The sequence below is a fragment of the Thalassophryne amazonica genome, chromosome 13 (assembly GCF_902500255.1).
Source record: "Thalassophryne amazonica chromosome 13, fThaAma1.1, whole genome shotgun sequence".
Classification (NCBI taxonomy): domain Eukaryota; kingdom Metazoa; phylum Chordata; class Actinopteri; order Batrachoidiformes; family Batrachoididae; genus Thalassophryne; species Thalassophryne amazonica.
Genome location: NC_047115.1, coordinates 25,232,958 through 25,253,744, shown reverse-complemented (window position 1 = coordinate 25,253,744; position 20,787 = coordinate 25,232,958). Strand labels below are relative to the sequence as shown.

Below are 20,787 nucleotides of genomic sequence, written 5' to 3'. Positions count from 1 at the left end.
TGCACCAAGTGGACTGACATGAATCATGGCTCCAACATGAGAGATGTCAATTGAAACAAAGGAGAGGATTATCAAACTCTTAAAAGAGGGTAAATCATCACGCAATGTTGCAAAAGATGGTTGTTCACAGTCAGCTGTGTCTAAACTCTGGACCAAATACAAACAACATGGGAAGGTTGTTAAAGGCAAACATACTGGTAGACCAAGGAAGACATCAAAGCATCAAGACAGAAAACTTAAAGCAATATGTCTCAAAATGCACAACAAAACAAATGAGGAACGAATGGGAGGAAACTGGAGTCAACGTCTGTGACCGAACTGTAAGAAACCGCCTAAAGGAAATGGGATTTACATACAGAAAAGCTAAACGAAAGCCATCATTAACACCTAAACAGAAAAAAACAAGGTTACAATGGGCTAAGGAAAAGCAATCGTGGACTGTGGATGACTGGATGAAAGTCATATTCAGTGATGAATCTCGAATCTGCATTGGGCAAGGTGATGATGCTGGAACTTTTGTTTGGTGCCGTTCCATGGCTTGCAAATAGTCCGGATCTTAATCCAATTGAAAATCTTTGGTGGAAGTTGAAGAAAATGGTCCATGACAAGGCTCCAACCTGCAAAGCTGATCTGGCAACAGCAATCAGAGAAAGTTGGAGCCAGATTGATGAAGAGTACTGTTTGTCACTCATTAAGTCCATGCCTCAGAGACTGCAAGCTGTTATAAAAGCCAGAGGTGGTGCAACAAAATACTAGTGATGTGTTGGAGCGTTCTTTTGTTTTTCATGATTCCATAATTTTTTCCTCAGAATTGAGTGAGTCCATATTTTTTTTCCCTCTGCTTGGTCTAAAAAAGTAACCGTTACTGACTGCCACAATTTTTTTTCCTGATTTCTTATAGTGTTTCTTAAAGCCAGAAAGTTGACATTTGAAATGACTTTAGTTTTGTGTCATGTCTGTGATTTGCTTTTTTTCTACAAAATTAAACAACTGAATGAACATCCTCCGAGGCCGGTGATTCCATAATTTTTGCCAGGGGTTGTATATAGGTATATATGTGAGTGTGTATATGTGTGTGTATAAATGTATATATATATATATATATATATATGTGTGTGTGTGTGTGTGTGTATGTTAATGTACACTCAACAAAAATATAAACGCAACACTTTTGGTTTTGCTCCCATTTTGTATGAGATGAACTCAAAGATCTAAAACTTTTTCCACATACACAATATCACCATTTCCCTCAAATATTGTTCACAAACCAGTCTAAATCTGTGATAGTGAGCACTTCTCCTTTGCTGAGATAATCCATCCCACTTCACAGGTGTGCCATATCAAGATGCTGATTAGACACCATGATTAGTGCACAGGTGTGCCTTAGACTGCCCACAATAAAAAGCCACTCTGAAAGGTACAGTTTTATCACACAGCACAATGCCACAGATGTCGCAAGATTTGAGGGAGCGTGCAATTGGCATGCTGACAGCAGGAATGTCAACCAGAGCTGTTGCTCGTGTATTGAATGTTCATTTTTCTACCATAAGCCGTCTCCAAAGGCGTTTCAGAGAATTTGGCAGTACATCCAACCAGCCTCACAACCGCAGACCACGTGTAACCACACCAGCCCAGGACCACCACATACAGCATGTTCACCTCCAAGATCGTCTGAGCCCAGCCACTCGGACAGCTGCTGAAACAATCGGTTTGCATAACCAAAGAATTTCTGCACAAACTGTCAGAAACCGTCTCAGGGAAGCTCATCTGCATGCTCGTCGTCCTCATCGGGGTCTCGACCTGACTCCAGTTCGTCGTCGTAACCGACTTGAGTGGGCAAATGCTCACATTCGCTGGCGTTTGGCACGTTGGAGAGGTGTTCTCTTCACGGATGAATCCCGGTTCACACTGTTCAGGGCAGATGGCAGACAGGGTGTGTGGCGTTGTGTGGGTGAGCGGTTTTCTGATGTCAATGTTGTGGATCGAGTGGCCCGTGGTGGCGGTGGGGTTATGATATGGGTAAGTGTCTGTTATGGACGAAGAACACAGGTGCATTGTATTGATGGCATTTTGAATGCACAGAGATACCGTGACGAGATCCTGAGGCCCATTGTTGTGCCATACATCCAAGAACATCACCTCATGTTGCAGCAGGATAATTCCTCCGCACGTCTGTCTCAATGTGCCGAAAAAGTGCTTATGTCCACGTCTTTTCACAATTCCTGTGCTAATTAGATGACATACCGGATCAAGACAGCGTCCAGTTTAGAAATGAACGGCACATTCCACTGTTACAGGAGTTTTTGTCATGGAAAGAGGAGCGGAGTTCCGCGCGTCGCGGTGGAGCCGCATGGCGCAAAGCAACGCCATGATGAAGCCTCACAGGACATGTTGGGGCATGTCCAGCTCATGCACAATTTCTCGGATAATCACATGACTGAAAAGCAACCGACAGCCGTCTGAAATCCACCTGAAAGCTGTCCTGAGACCAACACGGAGGTGGTTTTGTGCCGCATAATGAACGGCTCCGTGGCGCGTCCCTCCGCTTTTCTTTCCATGAAAAAACTGGAATGTGCCGAAAAAGTGCTGATGTCCACGCCTTCTGCCTTTTTGTGAAAGTCAGACGACGTCCTGGATCAACAAAGCCTTCACGTTGGAAATGATCTGGTTGTTTCAGCGGGGTTTGAGGCTGTTGATCGGCGCTCAGAGCGCGGCGCGCTCTCAGCAGTTGTGGGCGGACTTTAAACCATCTGGATCACAACTTAATATGCGTAATCCCCATAAAATCATCCCTGAAAGCCACATTAATTTTCCGAACGGTGTCCACCTGGAGGTCTCTCAGTTTCTGGAAAAAAATTGATGCAGCAAAGCTCCAAATTGTTCAGACATTTATTCACAATAAAAAAACGACGAGAGGGGTGGACCAGTGCTCACACAAAGCCTGCTCACAGGCGAATGACGCAACCGACAGGCGTGAAAAAACTCACGCATGCGCACGAAGGTTCAAGCTTGGCTGATGTAATCACACGTGATTCAAATCCATATGGTTTTTGAAAAAATGAAAAGGTCGGATACTTTTCTCACAGACCTCGTATATACATAATATACATGAATTGAAGTGTAATTGAATATTGAAGTGTATGTCTGTGTTGATATGTAGTGTGTTTTGAATTTGTGTTTATGTTATTATGAGTTATAATTGTTGGACTTGTACTAGCAGGGGTGGGTGCTGATAAGCTTTGCTTCTGCCCACACCCTTTCGGACTCACAGGCTTTGTTTATATAAAATTCATATTATTTGTATGTTTCTGTTCTTTCGGATTTGTGTGTGTGCCGAATAAATCCATTCATTCATTCATCATTCACAAACTGTGGAGAGCTGACAATTGCCATTTGGTATGTTTATGTATTTTGGGTTAAGGATGAATGCTGCTGTAACAACAAATATTGAAAGCCTCATCCCACACAGAGACAGAGAGAGTAGGACACTGAATGATCAATAACTTTATTGTAGAAAATTTCTATTTCAGACCCCAAAACATACACACAAAAACAAGAGTAATATAAATAAACAGCCATCTTCTTTGGAAGGGTGAAAAAAAAAAAATCACTGATCACCACAGCCTGATGGACATTTGAAACCAACTTTGGGTAAAATCACAAATAGAGCAGCAAGTAAAGATTACTTTAATCGCCAGAAGAACCCTGACAGGAAAACTGATGGAATGCAAGTTTAAAAAATGTGTTATTGACCTTTTGTGACCCTTTAACATGCTGCACCATTTTAACCAGACAGCAAAATGTCTGTCAACAACAACAAAAAAGCTGACCTAGAAGCACAGAAAGTTGGGACTGCTTTTCTCTCACTGAGGAAGCGTTTTTGCTCAAACTCCTCCCCCGTTAATTTTTCTATTACACCCCCAACAGAACCGCAAACAGCCAACGTACATTTAGGTTGGGACCCTTGAACTTTGAGTCTGCAGGAGATCAACAAGTTAAATGAACAAGTCCTGTGATAATATTCCGTATTGGTGTCGACTTAAACCTCATGCCGTCGTACATTTTGCTCCTGAACAACTGACTGGTCGACTTCTACAGTTTTCACTTCAAACAATTTGTTCTTACAGCTCATTCCAGCAGCAGAGTTCATACAGAGTGCAAATAAACACACAAGGGAGTGAACCATCATGAAAAGCTCCTCAAAACCGCAAAAGCATACAGTCACTAAAACAATATCATCAAGGGGTTTCATATTAACCCAAATCATTTCTGTGTCTAATGTGCAACAGCTAGACGGAGTGTTTGTATGGCGAGAAAAGCTGTTTGGACCCCAAATGTCCACTAAAAATCAGTGTGACCTGCAGCAGTGTTCTTTCGTCCCAGGTGATTTAAAGGAAGAGGATGGAGGTGCTGGAGAGGGGATTACAAAGGGTTTTTTTAGTTTCGTCATTCAGATTCACTCAGGCCGCAGGGTCTTCGCCACTCCTGACCTCTTTCATGGATCCATTTGTTTGATACTAAAGACAGAAAAGAAGGGGTGGGGGGGAGAAGAACTTAATTACACTATTTGAATAGCAAACCTTTCAAAAACCTGCTGATATCACCAGCTACTTTTCAGAAAACATTCAGATTCATGTAACTGGAGGAGCTCGTGTTGGCCATCTGCGTCTTCCCTGAGCTGTATCACGTCAGAACAAAACTATCACAACAGACACAGTAAAACTCATCTATAGGAGCAAATTGGATGGACTCTAAATGTCGCTGCTCAGTGTTGTGCTTTTATCATTGTAGGCGACGTAAGCTTCTTGTTAGCAGTCTACTGTACACAAAGCCTTTTTTGATGAAGTGCTCCCCACATCTTTTCTTAGGGGAAGAGGGATATTGCAGTATGGATGTAGGGCCCCAAATTATCTGGTAAATTTAAAAGGTTAATTTATGCTCAGCATTAACTATTGATACAGATAAGGAGGGATCCTCCTGTCCACATCCAGATGTCTTTTTATGTGTATTCGTCCATTTTCTGACAGTTACCGATATCAACACAATGGTACAGTACCACCAGAAATGTAAAGTTAAAGAGAAATGACATGAAAAAGAGGTAAGAATGGTGAAATATTATATATAGCCATATCTGATGATGTCGGACACTTTCCACAGGGTCTGCAATGCCCACTATTGGATGGTTTGCTTAACATCTCTGCCAGCATAAAGGTATGAAATTACATTGTCAGTATCTGTTACACCGTTTGAAACACTGATAGGTTTTCATCCATATATGAAACATAAATAAACCTTAAGACCAACACCATGTTTCTCACTGCTGATCAATTTTCCAAATGACTCACAACCAGCCCTTCAAAATAAGGGCATTTTCACGAGTTACTGTGCTTTTACTACCATTTAGTGAGGCAAGGTACAAGAGTTAGTGGACAAGCTGAGCCAAAACAATCCCAATCAAATATTCAGCACAAGTATGCTTGTGTGACTGAGAGCACATCCAAATCTCAAATACAGTTGTGTACAATAAGAACTTAAAACTACTATTCCTTTGCCTAGTTGGATGGCCTGACAAGATAGTTACTCATACTTAGAGAGAGTTTATAGGTAAATACAACTCACCCCACTTGTTGCCAACCAACACTGGGCAGGCTGCATGTCGGGTGCTGTAGTCGCCCTCCCCGCTGGCCAACATATTGTACCAGAACACTGCAGTTCCCTGAAATACGCAAACAACATGTAGAGGTTAAACAGCATTATCCCATTTCCAGGATAAAACAAGAAAATAAAACATTTTTTTTCTCAATTTATTGAAATTAAACTCCCAGGTTTGGCAATGGAAATAATTCAGAGCACATCTACTAGACCAGGGGTGGCCAAGTTTGGTCCTCGAGAGCCACCCTCCTGACACTCTTAGTTGTCTCCCTGCTCCAACACACCTGAATCCAATGAAAGGCTCATTAAAAGTCTGCTAACAAGTCTTTCATTGGATTCAGGTGTGTTGGAGCAGGGAGACAACTAAAGCCTCGGTCCCACCGAGTGAAGAAGGAGCCACGCACCCTGTTTTTTTTTTTGTTTCGTGAGCTATCGTGACATTATAGTGGCTCAGAGTGGCTCTTAGAGGCATCATCTTCATTTAACGAGGCTCCTCTCTGAGCGTGGTGCTAATTTCAAGATGTTCAAAATTTAGCAACAACAGCATGGTGCAGTTTGTGTTCGAGTTACTGCGACAGCTTAGAGGCATTTGCATGGTGCTTACGAGTCTGCAAAAAGTCCATTATCTGTGCGCCTGGCACCTTCGCAGGACCTGAGAGGCTATTTTTGGAGCGGCTCCTCCTCTTGCGCACACAATTGCACCTGCTCTGTGCGCTGGACTCTATATATTTTGTAGTGGATTAATCATTTTCTGCCAAACCTTGGATGCTGAAAACACTTCTAATCACTTCTGGCATCACAGAGGACTGTTTCATCTGGACACTTTTATTTCCTCTCTTTCCTGCACCATGTGGGATGTATTTGAACAGCTTAAGGTAATTATTTTTAATGTTTTTTATAGCTTGATAAACAGTTCCTAGCTGTAAAAGTATGTCTGTATGTTGATGTCTGTTGTATGTAAAAGTATGTTAATTTAATATCTTGTTAATGGATCACATGAGCTCCGCTGTGTGCGCGCACTGATGCAGGACCTGAGAGGCTGTTTTTGGAGTGGCTGTCTTGCGCACACAATTCCACCGGCTCTGTGCGCTGGACTCTATATAAAATAATTATTTTGTAGCGGATTAATCATTTTCTGTCAAACCTTTGATGCCGAAAATACCTCTAATCACTTCTGGAATTAATGGAGCTCCGCTGTGTGTGCGCACTGGGGCAGTGACTCATCATCACGCTTCAAACGAGCATTTAGGCAGAACGCCAGCTCACAAAAGAGTGATATTTCAGTCAATATTGGACGAACACAAAGTTAAAATTTGGGTGACTGCGTGAAAGTGGATGTGTGTTTAAAGCCATGGAAGATAATAACTCCAGTGGAGCAGCTAAGAGCAGGAGCTGTGCGGCAACACAGGTGGAAAGCACGCAAAAGACCGATTTTGAAGTTAAAAGTTGTATCACGGTGACTTGTAAGCTGCGGAAGAAATAAAGAAATATATATATATATATATATATATATATATATATATATATATATATATATATATATTGAAAATGATCCACAGGTGTATATAATGAAACGGCCACCTCATTCTGTATGCAGAACTGCACTGCGCGCAAAAGAGTGCTTTTGCAGAAATAAACGGACGAACACAAAGTTAAAGTGGATTCACGTTGTAAAAATGATTGTGCTTAAAGCCAGGGAAAAAATAAAGCCAGCAAGCCACGGATGGAAAGGAAGCCAGACAAAGCAGAGAGGCGGCTGTCCATGAAAGGACAACAGCAGCGCGCATGCAAAAGAGTGATTTTGCAGAAATAAATGGACAAACATAAAGTTTTGTATGTTTAAAGCCGCAAAAAAAAAAAAAAAAAAAGCCAGAGAGCCGCGGAGCCAGCGAGGAGCACAGAGGTGGCTCTCCAGGAACCCGTGGTTCAGGTCTAGCTGGTCTGGTGCATTACAGGTGGACAGCAGCCTGGCGCACAGCGCACAACTGCGGAACTGTGATGGAGTGTCTATTTTTGGACTGCGTTAAAAAAAAAAAAAAAAAAAAAAGAAGGGACATCTTTAAATGCTGCTGTGAATTGAAAACCCACACTTTAAAGGGACCAGGTGTGGGAGGGCTGGAGGTTTGGACCAAACTCATGCCTAAACGTGCGCCAACATGGCGTTATCATGGCGCTATCATGGCACTACGTGGCTTAGTGTGGCTGATGCGAGCCATTCGAGGCTGTAATGACAGGTGGTCGTGGCTCACTAGAGGCTGCTACGTGGCACATGAGGGGTACAGAGAGGCACATAGTGGCACCTTCATAGTGGATACGTGATAGATGAAAACGTGGGTCATTCTTCAAATAATCACCTCACACCCATGCGTGGCTCCTTCTTCAGCCTTCATTATTCAGTGGGACTGAGGCTTAAGAGTGTCAGGAAGGTGGCTCTTGAGGACCGAACTTGGCAACCTCTGTACCAGACATTAAATGTGCAGCTGAGCGCAATGGATCTAAAAAACGCCACAACAACCAGGCAAATTCTCCAAGCACTTCTCCATATATAATACAACATTCCAGGGAATTCTGTTTTGACAGGTTTCAGACAAAACGACTACAACATCTTTTCCGCTGCACAAGAAACGAGAACTGCTGTTCAGTCTTGTACTGCGAAACAACCTGACATACCACAAAGGTGACACCCCCACCCCCCAAGGTTTGACAAGTTCCTGTTGCACACCCATGTGTTGAACAGGGACCCAAAAATAAAAATGGGACCCTCAACCCATAAAATATCTGATGTTGCCAAGGAAAGATTAGTTCTGTGAAGTTGACTGAGGATCTTAAGTCAGTCACCTTTTTAGGCCAAACTGCTGCACCAACATCTGGAAAAACTGTGCCTCCGCCAGCTGGCACATCACTCATCTACAAGAGAGAGAAAAATCAGGGTCAGTGTTCATCGCTCATAACAAATGTAAAAATTTTTTTTAAAAAATCTAACTGTAACTACACAATCATTTACGATAATCGCTTCAAGTTTAAAATAGGTTAAATCTTTTATTCAGATTATTCAAAGTATTTAGGGCACTGTTTAAAGCACAAGTTCACTTTTTGTAATCTTACTCATATTAATACACTATTATCAATTTAGTGTCTGAGTGCTGCACTTAGCTTTAATAAATGCATTATATGAGAGAAACCATTTTTTCCACAAAGTGCTAAACAGGAAATACAAGCAGGTTAAAAGAATAACTTTAGTAGACCTCTAAATGAACCCCAAACATGGTTTTTTAAACCTTAACACTGCTAAGTGTAGATAGTGGCATGTTCTTGCATCTCATGATTTACAATACACACATTTCTTATGATATTAAAGGAGAATGCTACCTTTTTTTTAAAATCCTGGGTTATATTTTTATATCGTTGAGTTAAACATTTCACCTTGGATTAACAGATTTTATATTAATGCAATATTTAGCTTGAGTGTTATTAGAAGGAAAGGAAGGAGATTCTCCCAAGATGTGTCTCACATAGAAGAGCCATGTTGCTATGCGGTTCCCAGTGCCCAGCTCTTTAAAGGCATCCGGCTCATCTTTCTGCACAAAGAGAGAATTGCTGAGATTACAGCCCTGTCATATTGACACAACAACCTACTGCAGAAATTAATTCAACAGTTTCAGGTCCTACCCTTCCGAAATCGAAATGAGGCTCATATTGACCTCCAACACCATAATTTGCCACCTACAGAGATGAAAATGCGGATATAAGTCATGAGTCACATAGCACATTGTCCACCTTTGAACTTAGGTACAGTTTACCTGCAGTTCTTCTGCTGTGTCCATTTCCAGACCTGTGAGATCCTCAATTCTCTGGTTGATCTTCTCAACCACTGGGTCATCATAGCCAGTGAGCCAAGCACTGAAATGCACAATGCAAAGAGAAATACAACACAGTGTTTGTCAGACATTTGTCAACTAGATGGCAGGAAACACCATTTCATACTTAAAATTTTTGTCAAACAAAGAAAGCTTCACATGCACGTGCAGCCATGCTCTAAAAGAGATAAAGGTCAGAAAAAAAAACAGGAAAAAAACCTGGAACACTTTAAAGAGAGTTTTAGAAAACCCAATTGGCACATAACACAGACGATTTGTGTTGAGATAGCACTGCCAGATCTAGATTTCAAACCATGTCTGCACTTGTGTTTGTGGACATTTTCATATCAAGCCACCGCATGTCTGGAGCACAGTACAGCCAAAATTAGGAATAACTGATTTCACAGACTGAGCTTTCCTCAAATTCAGCCTCACTTCCCAGTTTGCAGTGAAAAGGGCACAACAAATGTTTTAATTGGGTAGAGCAACTATTTAAAAGTAAAAAAAAGCAAGTCACAGCCTATTTCACAGCCACTTGATGGTTTTAAACAACATGCAGTGCACTTAAAACTATAAAGGAGCTGTTTAAAGTTTGACTGTCTCACTGCCTCAAGAAACAATACTTTAGAATGCAAGTGAGAGAGGGATGACTCATTTTTACTTCTGCAGAGAATCTGCCAGGCCAGTGTTTATAGTTAAATACGTTTGAAGGAAATGCATTATTCAGTTTGTCCTTCTGGACAGTTCAGAGACAGGTCAGCCTCTGAGTTTATACAGCTGGAAACACAAGCACACTGGCAAATACACAACACCAAAAATGTTAAAAATTGAACCTACCACAACTAGTTTCAATGGTTCATCATGCTTATTAATTGAAGCAGAATGGAATTAGTAACGTGTCAAAAGCAAAATATTCTTGCATCGCTCTGTACTGTTAAGCTCTGTATTAAGCACATGCATCGTGGCTCAGGTCTGCCTTGCAGATTAGTGGGTTTGCAAGAACAGAAGAACTGCAGAACCTGTTATGCCTCAAAATATGATTATTAATTATTTGCTGTAGAAGGTAACTTTGGAATGATGAAAGAGCACAGCTGACATTTGTTGTTTGGTATGCTTATGTATTGTCGGTCAAGGGTGAACGCTGCAAAAATAAAAAGTTGATAAGACAAATATTTTTGGAGAAATTAGTAATTTTAGGTAACCAATAAACAATGGATGCTGTGCTGCAATGCACCATGGGAGTTAGGGGTTTTGAGGTTTTAAATGTTATTGTGGTTTATGGTTGTTTAACAGTGTTATTCGTGTTACTGATTTATTGTATTTTTGTAGCTCAATGTTGCCCTTTCCATGAGTGAGTTAAGGTTCATGTTGGTACCATGAGTGAAATGGTTAGTGGTTTTAATATCTTCTGCCACTGTCTTTATGAAATTAAAGCAATCTGCTTACAGCAGCTGTGCGTGCAACTTAGATCAGGGACAAAGACAGCTCACCTGACATTTGCTGTTTGGTATGTTTATGTATTTTGGATCAAGAATGAACAGCGCTAAAATGGAACACTGACCGGATTAATAGTTTTGGAGAAGCTATGAATATTAGCTAATGTTGCTAGTTACATTTTGAAATCACACGCCTTTCCAGCAGGGGGCAGTAAGTCATCTTTATATTAAAGGTGTGAGTGTAAGTGCATATAATTGTATATGCGTTAAAAATACATGGATGACTCAAGAAAGTAAGAACTTATTTCCATTATGGTCCATTTAAAAATCAAATGACAAAATAGAAGTAATAATAAAATAAATAATAATAATAATAATAGTGTGTATGATAACCTAAGCAATTTATAAATACATTAAGACAGTAAATTAACATTAAAAATTACATAATTATCAGGAAATAAAAGGGTTGAGTTCCTCTTCTAAAAATTGTTGAAGTCTAAGATTCTAAAAACATTCTGGACTCGCACACTATTTGAACTCATTGTTTAATTTATTACCACCCTTGAAAAATGTCAGCTACCAATTTTATAAATACTACCCAATCTAGAGCCCGTGGATCCCCATGGGCAACACGCTCATATACATAACTACAGCTTCTCAGGTTAGCTTCCCACACATGGCTAAAACTTTTCCCTCCTTTGCTGCATGCAGTGTGCAGAGGAGGAAGATTATGTGATTGACAGAGGTCGGCGGAGATGACGGCACATCGCTCATGTTTACCTCTTGGAGACTCTGTACTGAGCTGTAGTAAGTTTCCCAGTTTGGGGATCATGAACTGTAGCTCGCCGCAACTACAGTAGTTGCCGGAAGGACAAATGGAAAGGGGGGGGTTGGATAGGTGGGAAGGAAAATGGATTAAAATAATAATAATGATAATAAATTAAAAAAATAAATTCAATTGCATTCCAAAACATATGAGCCTTAGGGATTTAATGTTTACCTCCAATGCACATCCTGACTCACCAAATGTGACACTTTGTATGAACTACCAGAAAAGATTTATGTAGCGCTGAGCCATAAAAAGGTTTGCTGGTAAAACTCAAATGACAAATGACATACAATATGTTGCAGTGGGCAACACACAATAGGTTGCCCACTGCACATTTATTTGCCCATCTTTCTTCTTTTTGGAACTCAAGCCCTTATGCTAAGTAACAGCACAGGCTGTGGTGTGCACATGTGCTACACTAGGATTTGGTCTATTGTTAAACTCACGCCCAGGGAAATGCTGTGTTAAAAAAGTGAATTCAACATACAGAAAAAAGGTGTGACCTTTAATCTGGAAAATACAGTAATTAGCCACAATATTTGTATTCATTATAGGAAACTGAGACAATCTCCTCTTACCTTTAACTTTTTCCTCTATATTATGTTTCTGGTGGCCCCTGGCTTTGCCTTACCTTTTACTAATCCTGTATGAAAGATTCTTCCCTTCTTCTTTGATGCTGTAGGAATTGGTCTGTATTACTGTGAAGTCAGTGATAAGACTGAGTCACACAGACCTCACACTCTCGCACTGGGCTGATTAAAAGGGACCTCCTTTAAATGTTTTTGTGGGTAATAATAAAACTGAGTAAGCTGTAGGTTTACGAGACTTGCACATGCATACAGACAGACTTACTCTTGGCTTTGCCAGCTCCTTCACCCTCTGAATTTCTTTTTCTGAGATGATGTCATGGAAGCGGACAATGTAGGGGCGATCCCATTCATCTTCCTGTTTGACAGGTGTCAGCAAGTACCTGGGGTGGTGATTGTTGTCAAAGTAACGACAGAACAGCCGGCTCTGCCTGCGAGGGGTCTGACAGGGAACATAAACAAACAAAAAAATAAACAAATAGGTATCAACCTTAAAAGTCTTTAAACAGATGCTCTAGGGTTTTTGTGCATCCATCAGTTTCTCTGTTCATTACCATTTTCACACCCTCGCCACGACACAGCATCTCATACTTCTTCCTCTCTGGGATCCACTGGTTGGAAACCTTTGTTTCTGCCTCCTTTTCACCTGTTTGTCTTTTCCCCCGTTTCTTTTCATTTTCAGCTCCATTCTCTGCAGCCTTCTTCTGCTTCTCCAACTGGAACTCAAAATACTTTAGATTGCTGTTGGCACGCTGATGCTCTGGATCTGAAATTTGAATATGGGGAGACACCATGAATAATAGTGAGGAATGAAGTGATTATTGCATTCAATCAATCCCGATCAATCTCTCAGAACCAATAACCTTCAACAATTTATTACTGATTATACCAAACTGGTTCATTACAATGATTTCCAACACATTTTAAATTCTGTACTTAAAATATTGTGACTAGGCCTGTAGAAATAAAGTAGCTATTTGCTCACTAAGAAAACGCTGATCACATTTAACTCGGGTATGTGCGACAGAAAAAGGAATGATAACATCTGGTCTTTTCTAAGGAGAACTATCTTCATAGGCAGTGTGTTCAAAGTTCAAGTCCGATCATGTGTAAACTATACTCAACAAAAATATAAACGCAACACTTTTGGTTTTGCTCCCATTTTGTATGAGATGAACTCAAAGATCTAAAACTTTTTCCACATACACAATATCACCATTTCCCTCAAATATTGGTCACAAACCAGTCTAAATCTGTGATAGTGAGCACTTCTCCTTTGCTGAGATAATCCATCCCACCTCACGGGTGTGCCATATCAAGATGCTGATTAGACACCATGATTAGTGCACATGTGTGCCTTAGACTGCCCACAATAAAAGGCCACTCTGAAAGGTGCAGTTTTGTTTTATTGGGGGGGGGATACCAGTCAGTATCTGGTGTGACCACCATTTGCCTCATGCAGTGCTTCGCATCGAGTTGATCAGGTTGTCAATTGTGGCCTGTGGAATGTTGGTCCACTCCTCTTCAATGGCTGTGCGAAGTTGCGACGACAAACTGGAGTCAGGTCGAGACCCCGATGAGGACGACGAGCATGCAGATGAGCTTCCCTGAGACGGTTTCTGACAGTTTGTGCAGAAATTCTTTGGTATGCAAAACCGATTGTTTCAGCAGCTGTCCGAGTGGCTGGTCTCAGACGATCTTGGGGGTGAACATGCTGGATGTGGAGGTCCTGGGCTGGTGTGTGTTACACATGGTCTGCGGTTGTGAGGCTGGTTGGATGTACTGCCAAATTCTCTGAAACGCTTTGGAGACGGCTTATGGTAGAGAAATGAACATTCAATACACGAGCAACAGTTCTGGTTGACATTCCTGCTGTCAGCATGCCAATTGCACGCTCCCTTAAATCTTCAACAACAACAACTTTCAACTTTTTTCTTATATAGCGCCAAATCACAACAAACAGTTGCCCCAAGGCGCTCCATATTGCAAGGCAAGGCCATACAATAATTATGAAAAACCCCAACGGTCAAACGACCCCCTATGAGCAAGCACTTGGCAACAGTGGGAAGGAAAAACTCCCTTTAACAGGAAGAAACCTCCAGCAGAACCAGGCTCAGGGAGGGGCAGTCCTTCTGCTGAGACTGGTTGGGGCTGAGGGAAAAAACCAGGAAAAAAGACATGCCGTGAAGGGGGGCAGAGATCGATCACTAATGATTAAATGCAGAGTGATGCATACGGAGCAAAAAGAGAAAGAAACAGTGCATCATGGGAACCCCCCCACAATCTACGTCTAAAGCAGCATAACCAAGGGATGGTCCAGGGTCACCCGATCAGCCCTAACTATAAGCCTTAGCGAAAAGGAAAAGTTTTAAGCCTAATCTTAAAAGTAGAGAGGGTATCTGTCTCCCTGATCTGAATTGGGAGCTGGTTCCACAGGAGAGGAGCCCTGAAAGCTGAAGGCTCTGCCTCCCATTCTACTCTTACAAACCCTAGGAACTACAAGTAAGCCCGCAGTCTGAGAACGAAGCGCTCTAATGGGGTAATATGGTACTACGAGGTCCCTAAGATTAAGATGGGACCTGATTATTCAAACCTTATAAGTAAGAAGAAGAATTTTAAATTCTATTCTAGAATTAACAGGAAGCCAATGAAGAGAGGCCAACACGGGTGAGATATGCTCTCTCCTGCTAGTCCCCGTCAGTACTCTAGCTGCAGCATTCTGAACCAACTGAAGGCTTTTTAGGGAACTTTTAGGACAACCTGATAATAATGAATTACAATAGTCCAGCTAGAGGAAATAAATGCATGAATTAGTTTTTTCAGCATCACTCTGAGACAAGACCTTTCTGATTTTAGAGATATTGCGTAAATGCAAAAAGGCAGTCCTACATATTTGTTAATATGCGCTTTGAATGACATATCCTGATCAAAAATGACTCCAAGATTTCTCACAGTATTACTAGAGATCAGGGAAATGCCATCCAGAGTAACGATCTGGTTAGACACCATGCTTCTAAATTTGTGGGGCCAAGTACAATAACTTCAGTTTTATCTGAGTTTAAAAGCAGGAAATTAGAGGTCATCCATGTCTTTATGTCTGTAAGACAATCCTGCAGTTTAGCTAATTGGTGTGATCCTCTGGCTTCATGGATAGATAAAGCTGGGTATCATCTGCGTAACAATGAAAATTTAAGCAATACCGTCTAATAATACTGCCTAAGGGAAGCATGTATAAAGTGAATAAAATTGGTCCTAGCACAGAACCTTGTGGAACTCCATAATTAACTTAGTCTGTGACGAAGATTCCCCATTTACATGAACAAACTGTAATCTATTAGACAAATATGATTCAAACCACCGCAGCGCAGTGCCTTTAATACCTATGACATGCTCTAATCTCTGTAATAAAATTTTATGGTCAACAGTATCAAAAGCAGCACTGAGGTCCAACAGAACAAGCACAGAGATAAGTCCACTGTCCGAAGCCATAAGAAGATCATTTGTAACCTTCACTAATGCTGTTTCTGTACTATGATGAATTCTAAAACCTGACTGAAACTCTTCAAATAGACCATTCCTCTGCAGGTGATCAGTTAGCTGTTTTACAACTACCCTCTCAAGAATCTTGAGAGAAAAGGAAGGTTGGAAATTGGCCTATAATTAGCTAAGATAGCTGGGTCAAGTGATGGCTTTTTAAGTAATGGTTTAATTACTGCACCTTAAAGGCCTGTGGTACATAACCAACTAACAAAGATAGATTGATCATATTTAAGATTGAAGCATTAAATAATGGTAGGACTTCCTTGAGCAGCCTGGCAGGAATGGGGTCCAATAAACATGCCGATGGTTTGGACGAAGCAACCAATGAAAATAACTCAGACAGAACAACCGGAGAGAAAGAGTCTAACCAAATACCGGCATCACTGAAAGCAGCCAAAGATAACGATACATCTTTGGGATGGTTATGAGTAATTTTTTCTCTAATAGTCAAAATTTTGTTAGCAAAGAAAGTCATGAAGTCATTACTAGTTAAAGTTAATGGAATACTCAGCTCAATAGAGCTCTGACTCTTTGTCAGCCTAGCTACAGTGCTGAAAAGAAACCTGAGGTTATTCTTATTTTCTTCAATTAGTGATGAGTAGAAAGATGTCCTAGCTTTACGGAGGGCTTTTTTATAGAGCAACAAACTCTTTTTCCAGGCTAAGTGAAGATCTTCTAAATTAGTGAGACGCCATTTCCTCTCCAACTTACGGGTTATCTGCTTTAAGCTACGAGTTTGTGAGTTATACCACGGAGTCAGACACTTCTGATTTAAAGCTCTCTTTTTCAGAGGAGCTACAGCATCCAAAGTTGTCTTCAAAGAGGATGTAAAACTATTGACGAGATACTCTAAACTCCCTTACAGAGTTTAGGTAGCTACTCTGCTCTGTGTTGGTATATGACATTAGAGAACATAACGAAGGAATCATATCCTTAAACCTAGTTACAGCGCTTTCTGAAAGACTTCTAGTGTAATGAAACTTATTCCCCACTGCAGGGTAGTCCATCAGGGTAAATGTAAATGTTATTAAAAAATGATCAGACAGAAGGGAGTTTTCAGGGAATACTGTTAAGTCTTCTATTTCCATACCATAAGTCAGAACAAGATCTAAGATATGATTAAAGTGGTGGGTGGACTCATTTACTTTTTGAGCAAAGCCGATAGAGTCTAATAATAGATTAAATGCAGTGTTGAGGCTGTCATTCTCAGCATCTGTGTGGATATTAAAATCGCCCACTATAATTATCTTATCTGAGCTAAGCACTAAGTCAGACAAAAGGTCTGAAAATTCACAGAGAAACTCACAGTAACGACCAGGTGGACGATAGATAATAACAAATAAACTGGTTTTTGGGACTTCCAATTTGGATGGACAAGACTAAGAGTCAAGCTTTCAAATGAATTAATGCTCTGTCTAGGTTTTTGATTAATTAATAAGCTGGAATGGAAGATTGCTGCTAATCCTCCGCCACGGCCCGTGCTACGAGCATTATGACAGTTAGTGTGACTCGGGGGTGTTGACTCATTTAAACTAACATATTCATCCTGCTGTAACCAGGTTTCTGTTAGGCAGAATAAATCAATACGCTGATCAATTATTATATCATTTACCAACAGGGACTTAGAAGAGAGAGACCTAATGTTTAATAGACCACATTTAACTGTTTTAGTCTGTGGTGCAATTGAAGGTGCTATATTATTTTTTCTTTTTGAATTTTTATGCTTAAATAGATTTTTGCTGGTTATTGGTGGTCTGGGAGCAGGCACCGTCTCTACGGGGATGGGGCAACGAGGGGATGGCAGGGGGAGAGAAGCTGCAGAGAGGTGTATAAGACCACAGCTCTGCCTCCTGGTCCCAACGCTGGACAGTCACAGTTTGGAGGATCCCAAAAAATTGGCCAGATTTCTAGAAATGAGAGCTGCTCCATCTAAAGTGGGATGGATGCCGTCTCTCCTAACAAGACCAGGTTTTCCCCAGAAGCTTTGCCAATTATCAATGAAGCCCACCTCATTTTTTGGACACCACTCAGACAGCCAGCAATTCAAGGAGAACATGCGGCTAAACATGTCACTCCCGGTCTGATTGGGGAGGGGCCCAGAGAAAACAACAGAGTCCGACATTGTTTTTGCAAAGTTACACACCGATTTAATGTTAATTTTAGTGACCTCCGATTGGCGTAACCGAGTGTCATTACTGCCGACGTGAATTACAATCTACCAAATTTACGCTTAGCCTTAGCCAGCAATTTCAAATGTCCTTCGATGTCGCCTGCTCTGGCCCCCAGAAGACAATTGACAATGGTTGCTGGTGTCGCTAACTTCACATTTCTCAAAACAGAGTCGCCAATAACCAGAGTTTGATCCTCGGCGAGTGTATCGTCGAGTGGGGAAAAACGGTTAGAGATGTGAACGGGTTGACGGTGTACACGGGGCTTCTGTTTAGGGCTACGCTTCCTCCTCACAGTCACCCAGTCAGCCTGCTTTCCCGACTGCCCGGGATCTGCCAGGGGGGAACTAGCGGCGGCTAAGCTACCTTGGTCCGCACCGACTACAGGGGCCTGGCTAGCTGTAGAATTTTCCACGGTGCGGAGCCGAGTCTCCAATTCGCCCAGCCTGGCCTCCAAAGCTACGAATAAGCTGCACTTATTACAAGTACCGTTACTGCTAAAGGAGGCCGAGGAATAACTAAACATTTCACACCCAGAGCAGAAAAGTACGGGAGAGACAGGAGAAGCTGCCATGCTAAATCGGCTAAGAGCTAGTAGCTACGCAACCTAGCGGATTCCTAAAAACACACAAAGTGAATAATGTGTAAATAATTTAAAGGTGATTCAGCAGAAGGAGTGCCCCAATCAAGGCACCAAACAGGCCATGAAGCAGCACAGGCAACGCACGACAACAGCAAACGCACGACAACGGTGCTAAAATAAATAAAAATCAACTAAACACGCTGTGGAGCAGCACAGATAACGCACGACAACAGTGCTAAAAGAGAGAGAAAAAAAAAAAATAAAAAATAAAAAAAAATTAAAAAAATAAAAAAATAATAAAAATTTAAAAAAAATAAAACGAAAGCGTTAGCAAGCTAGTTAGCTTGCCAACGCTGATGAAAGTTAGCTGATAAAAGTGCTCCGTCGCGATGTTTTGACCGTTAGAGGTCTTCCTTAGGCGTTGGAGCACAGTAAAAAAGTAAAAAAAAAAGTAAAAAGGTAAAAAGTAAAAAGTCTTGAAAGCAGGTAGCAGTCTCTGTGTAAACAGTCCCAACAGAGAGCCAAAATTCTGATGCCAACGACTTTGTCTCATCATTCCCTCATTGCGACATCTGTGGCATTGTGCTGTGTGATAAAACTGCACCTTTCAGAGTGGCCTTTTATTGTGGGCAGTCTAAGGCACACCTGTGCACTAATCATGGTGTCTAATCAGCATCTTGATATGGCACACCTGTGAGGTGGGATGGATTATCTCAGCAAAGGAGATGTGCTCACTATCACAGATTTAGACTGGTTTGTGAACAATATTTGAGGGAAATGGTGATATTGTGTATGTGGAGAAAGTTTTAGGTCTTTGAGTTCATCTCATATGAAATGGGAGCAAAACCAAAAGTGTTGCGTTTATATTTTTGTTGAGTACACATGGGGTGTACCTAGTATCACTCTGAGCAGGTGTTTTGGTTCACATTTATAATATCAACTGTACAAATATTCATCATGGAAGTATCTGAATATTCAGTGTCTCATAAATCTTCACAAAGTCAAACTCACCCAGTTCAAGCAGTTTCTTGGTGTACTCCAAAGCTCGCTCCAAGTCTCCCTGCTGATAGATGGCATAGCTGAGGTAGTCGATCACTGACACCTTATCAACAGTGGACTCCTCCCCCTCCTCCAGCTGTCTCAGGGCCTGGGCCATCCACAGCTCTGTGTGGTAGTAGTCCACATCAGTGTAAGCTATCCTCCCAAGCTCGTAACAGTCCTCCACTGTCATACGGCTTTTGTGAATTACTCCTAGTATGCAAGAAACACAAAACATTATTGAAAAAGCAAAGCACAGACAGATTTTAATCTCTCCTTACCAGTGTTGCCACAGTTACTTTGAAAAGTAACTTTTCACAGTTACATTTTATAGTTACTTTATACAGTTACTTCATTAGTGGCTGCGGACAACTTGATGGCAGCTGCTGAGTGTAACTAATGAAGTAACTAGTAATCTAACTTGGTTATTTTTATGACTGAGTACTCAGAAGAGTAACTATTTGTCCTGAAGCCACTCTTTTGATATCTTGGCTGTGTGCTTAGGGTCACTGTCCTGCCGAAAGATGAACCATCGCCCCAGTCTGAGGTCAAGAGCGATCTAGAGCAGGTTTTCATCCAGGATGTCTCTGTACATTGCTGCATTCATCTTTCCCTCAATCCTGACTAGTCTCCCAGTTCCTGCCACTGAAAAACATCCCCACAGCATGATGCTGCCACCACCATGCTTCACTACAGGCATAGTATCTGGTTTTCTCCAAATATGACACCTGGCACTCAAACCAAAGAGTTCAATCTTTCTCTTATCAAACCAGAGAATTTTGTTTATCATGGTCCTTCAGGTGCCTTTTGGCAAACTCCAGGCGGGCTGCCATGTGCCTTTACTAAGGAGTGGCTTCCGTCTGGCCATTGTAGGAAGAGTCCTGATGGATCCGAACTTCTTCCATTTACAAATGATGGAGGCCACTGTGCTTATTGGGACCTTCAAAGCAGTAGAAATATTTCTATACAGTTCTGCAGAATAGTGCCTTGAAACAATCCTGTCTCGGAAGTCTACAGACAATTTCTTTAACTTCATGCTTGGTTTGTGCTATGACATGCACTCTCAACTGTGGGACCTTAAATGTAGACAGGTCTGT

At 41.4% G+C, this 20,787-nt stretch overlaps 1 protein-coding gene across 1 annotated transcript in view; it reads right to left on the bottom strand.

The window, feature by feature from the left end:
• Positions 1-3,489: 3,489 nt before the first annotated feature.
• The window catches only part of LOC117523648 (prolyl 4-hydroxylase subunit alpha-1-like), a 77,433-nt gene continuing 60,135 nt past the window's right edge, over positions 3,490-20,787 (bottom strand). The window contains exons 6-15 of the mRNA XM_034185221.1: positions 19,664-19,903; positions 12,916-13,127; positions 12,627-12,803; positions 11,726-11,796; positions 9,453-9,552; positions 9,322-9,375; positions 9,165-9,230; positions 8,491-8,559; positions 5,620-5,716; positions 3,490-4,517 (exon numbers count right to left, since the gene is read on the bottom strand). Of these exons, the coding sequence (XP_034041112.1) occupies positions 4,447-4,517; positions 5,620-5,716; positions 8,491-8,559; positions 9,165-9,230; positions 9,322-9,375; positions 9,453-9,552; positions 11,726-11,796; positions 12,627-12,803; positions 12,916-13,127; positions 19,664-19,903 (1,157 nt within the window). The 3' untranslated portion in view covers positions 3,490-4,446. The remainder of the gene's footprint in view (positions 4,518-5,619; positions 5,717-8,490; positions 8,560-9,164; positions 9,231-9,321; positions 9,376-9,452; positions 9,553-11,725; positions 11,797-12,626; positions 12,804-12,915; positions 13,128-19,663; positions 19,904-20,787) is intronic.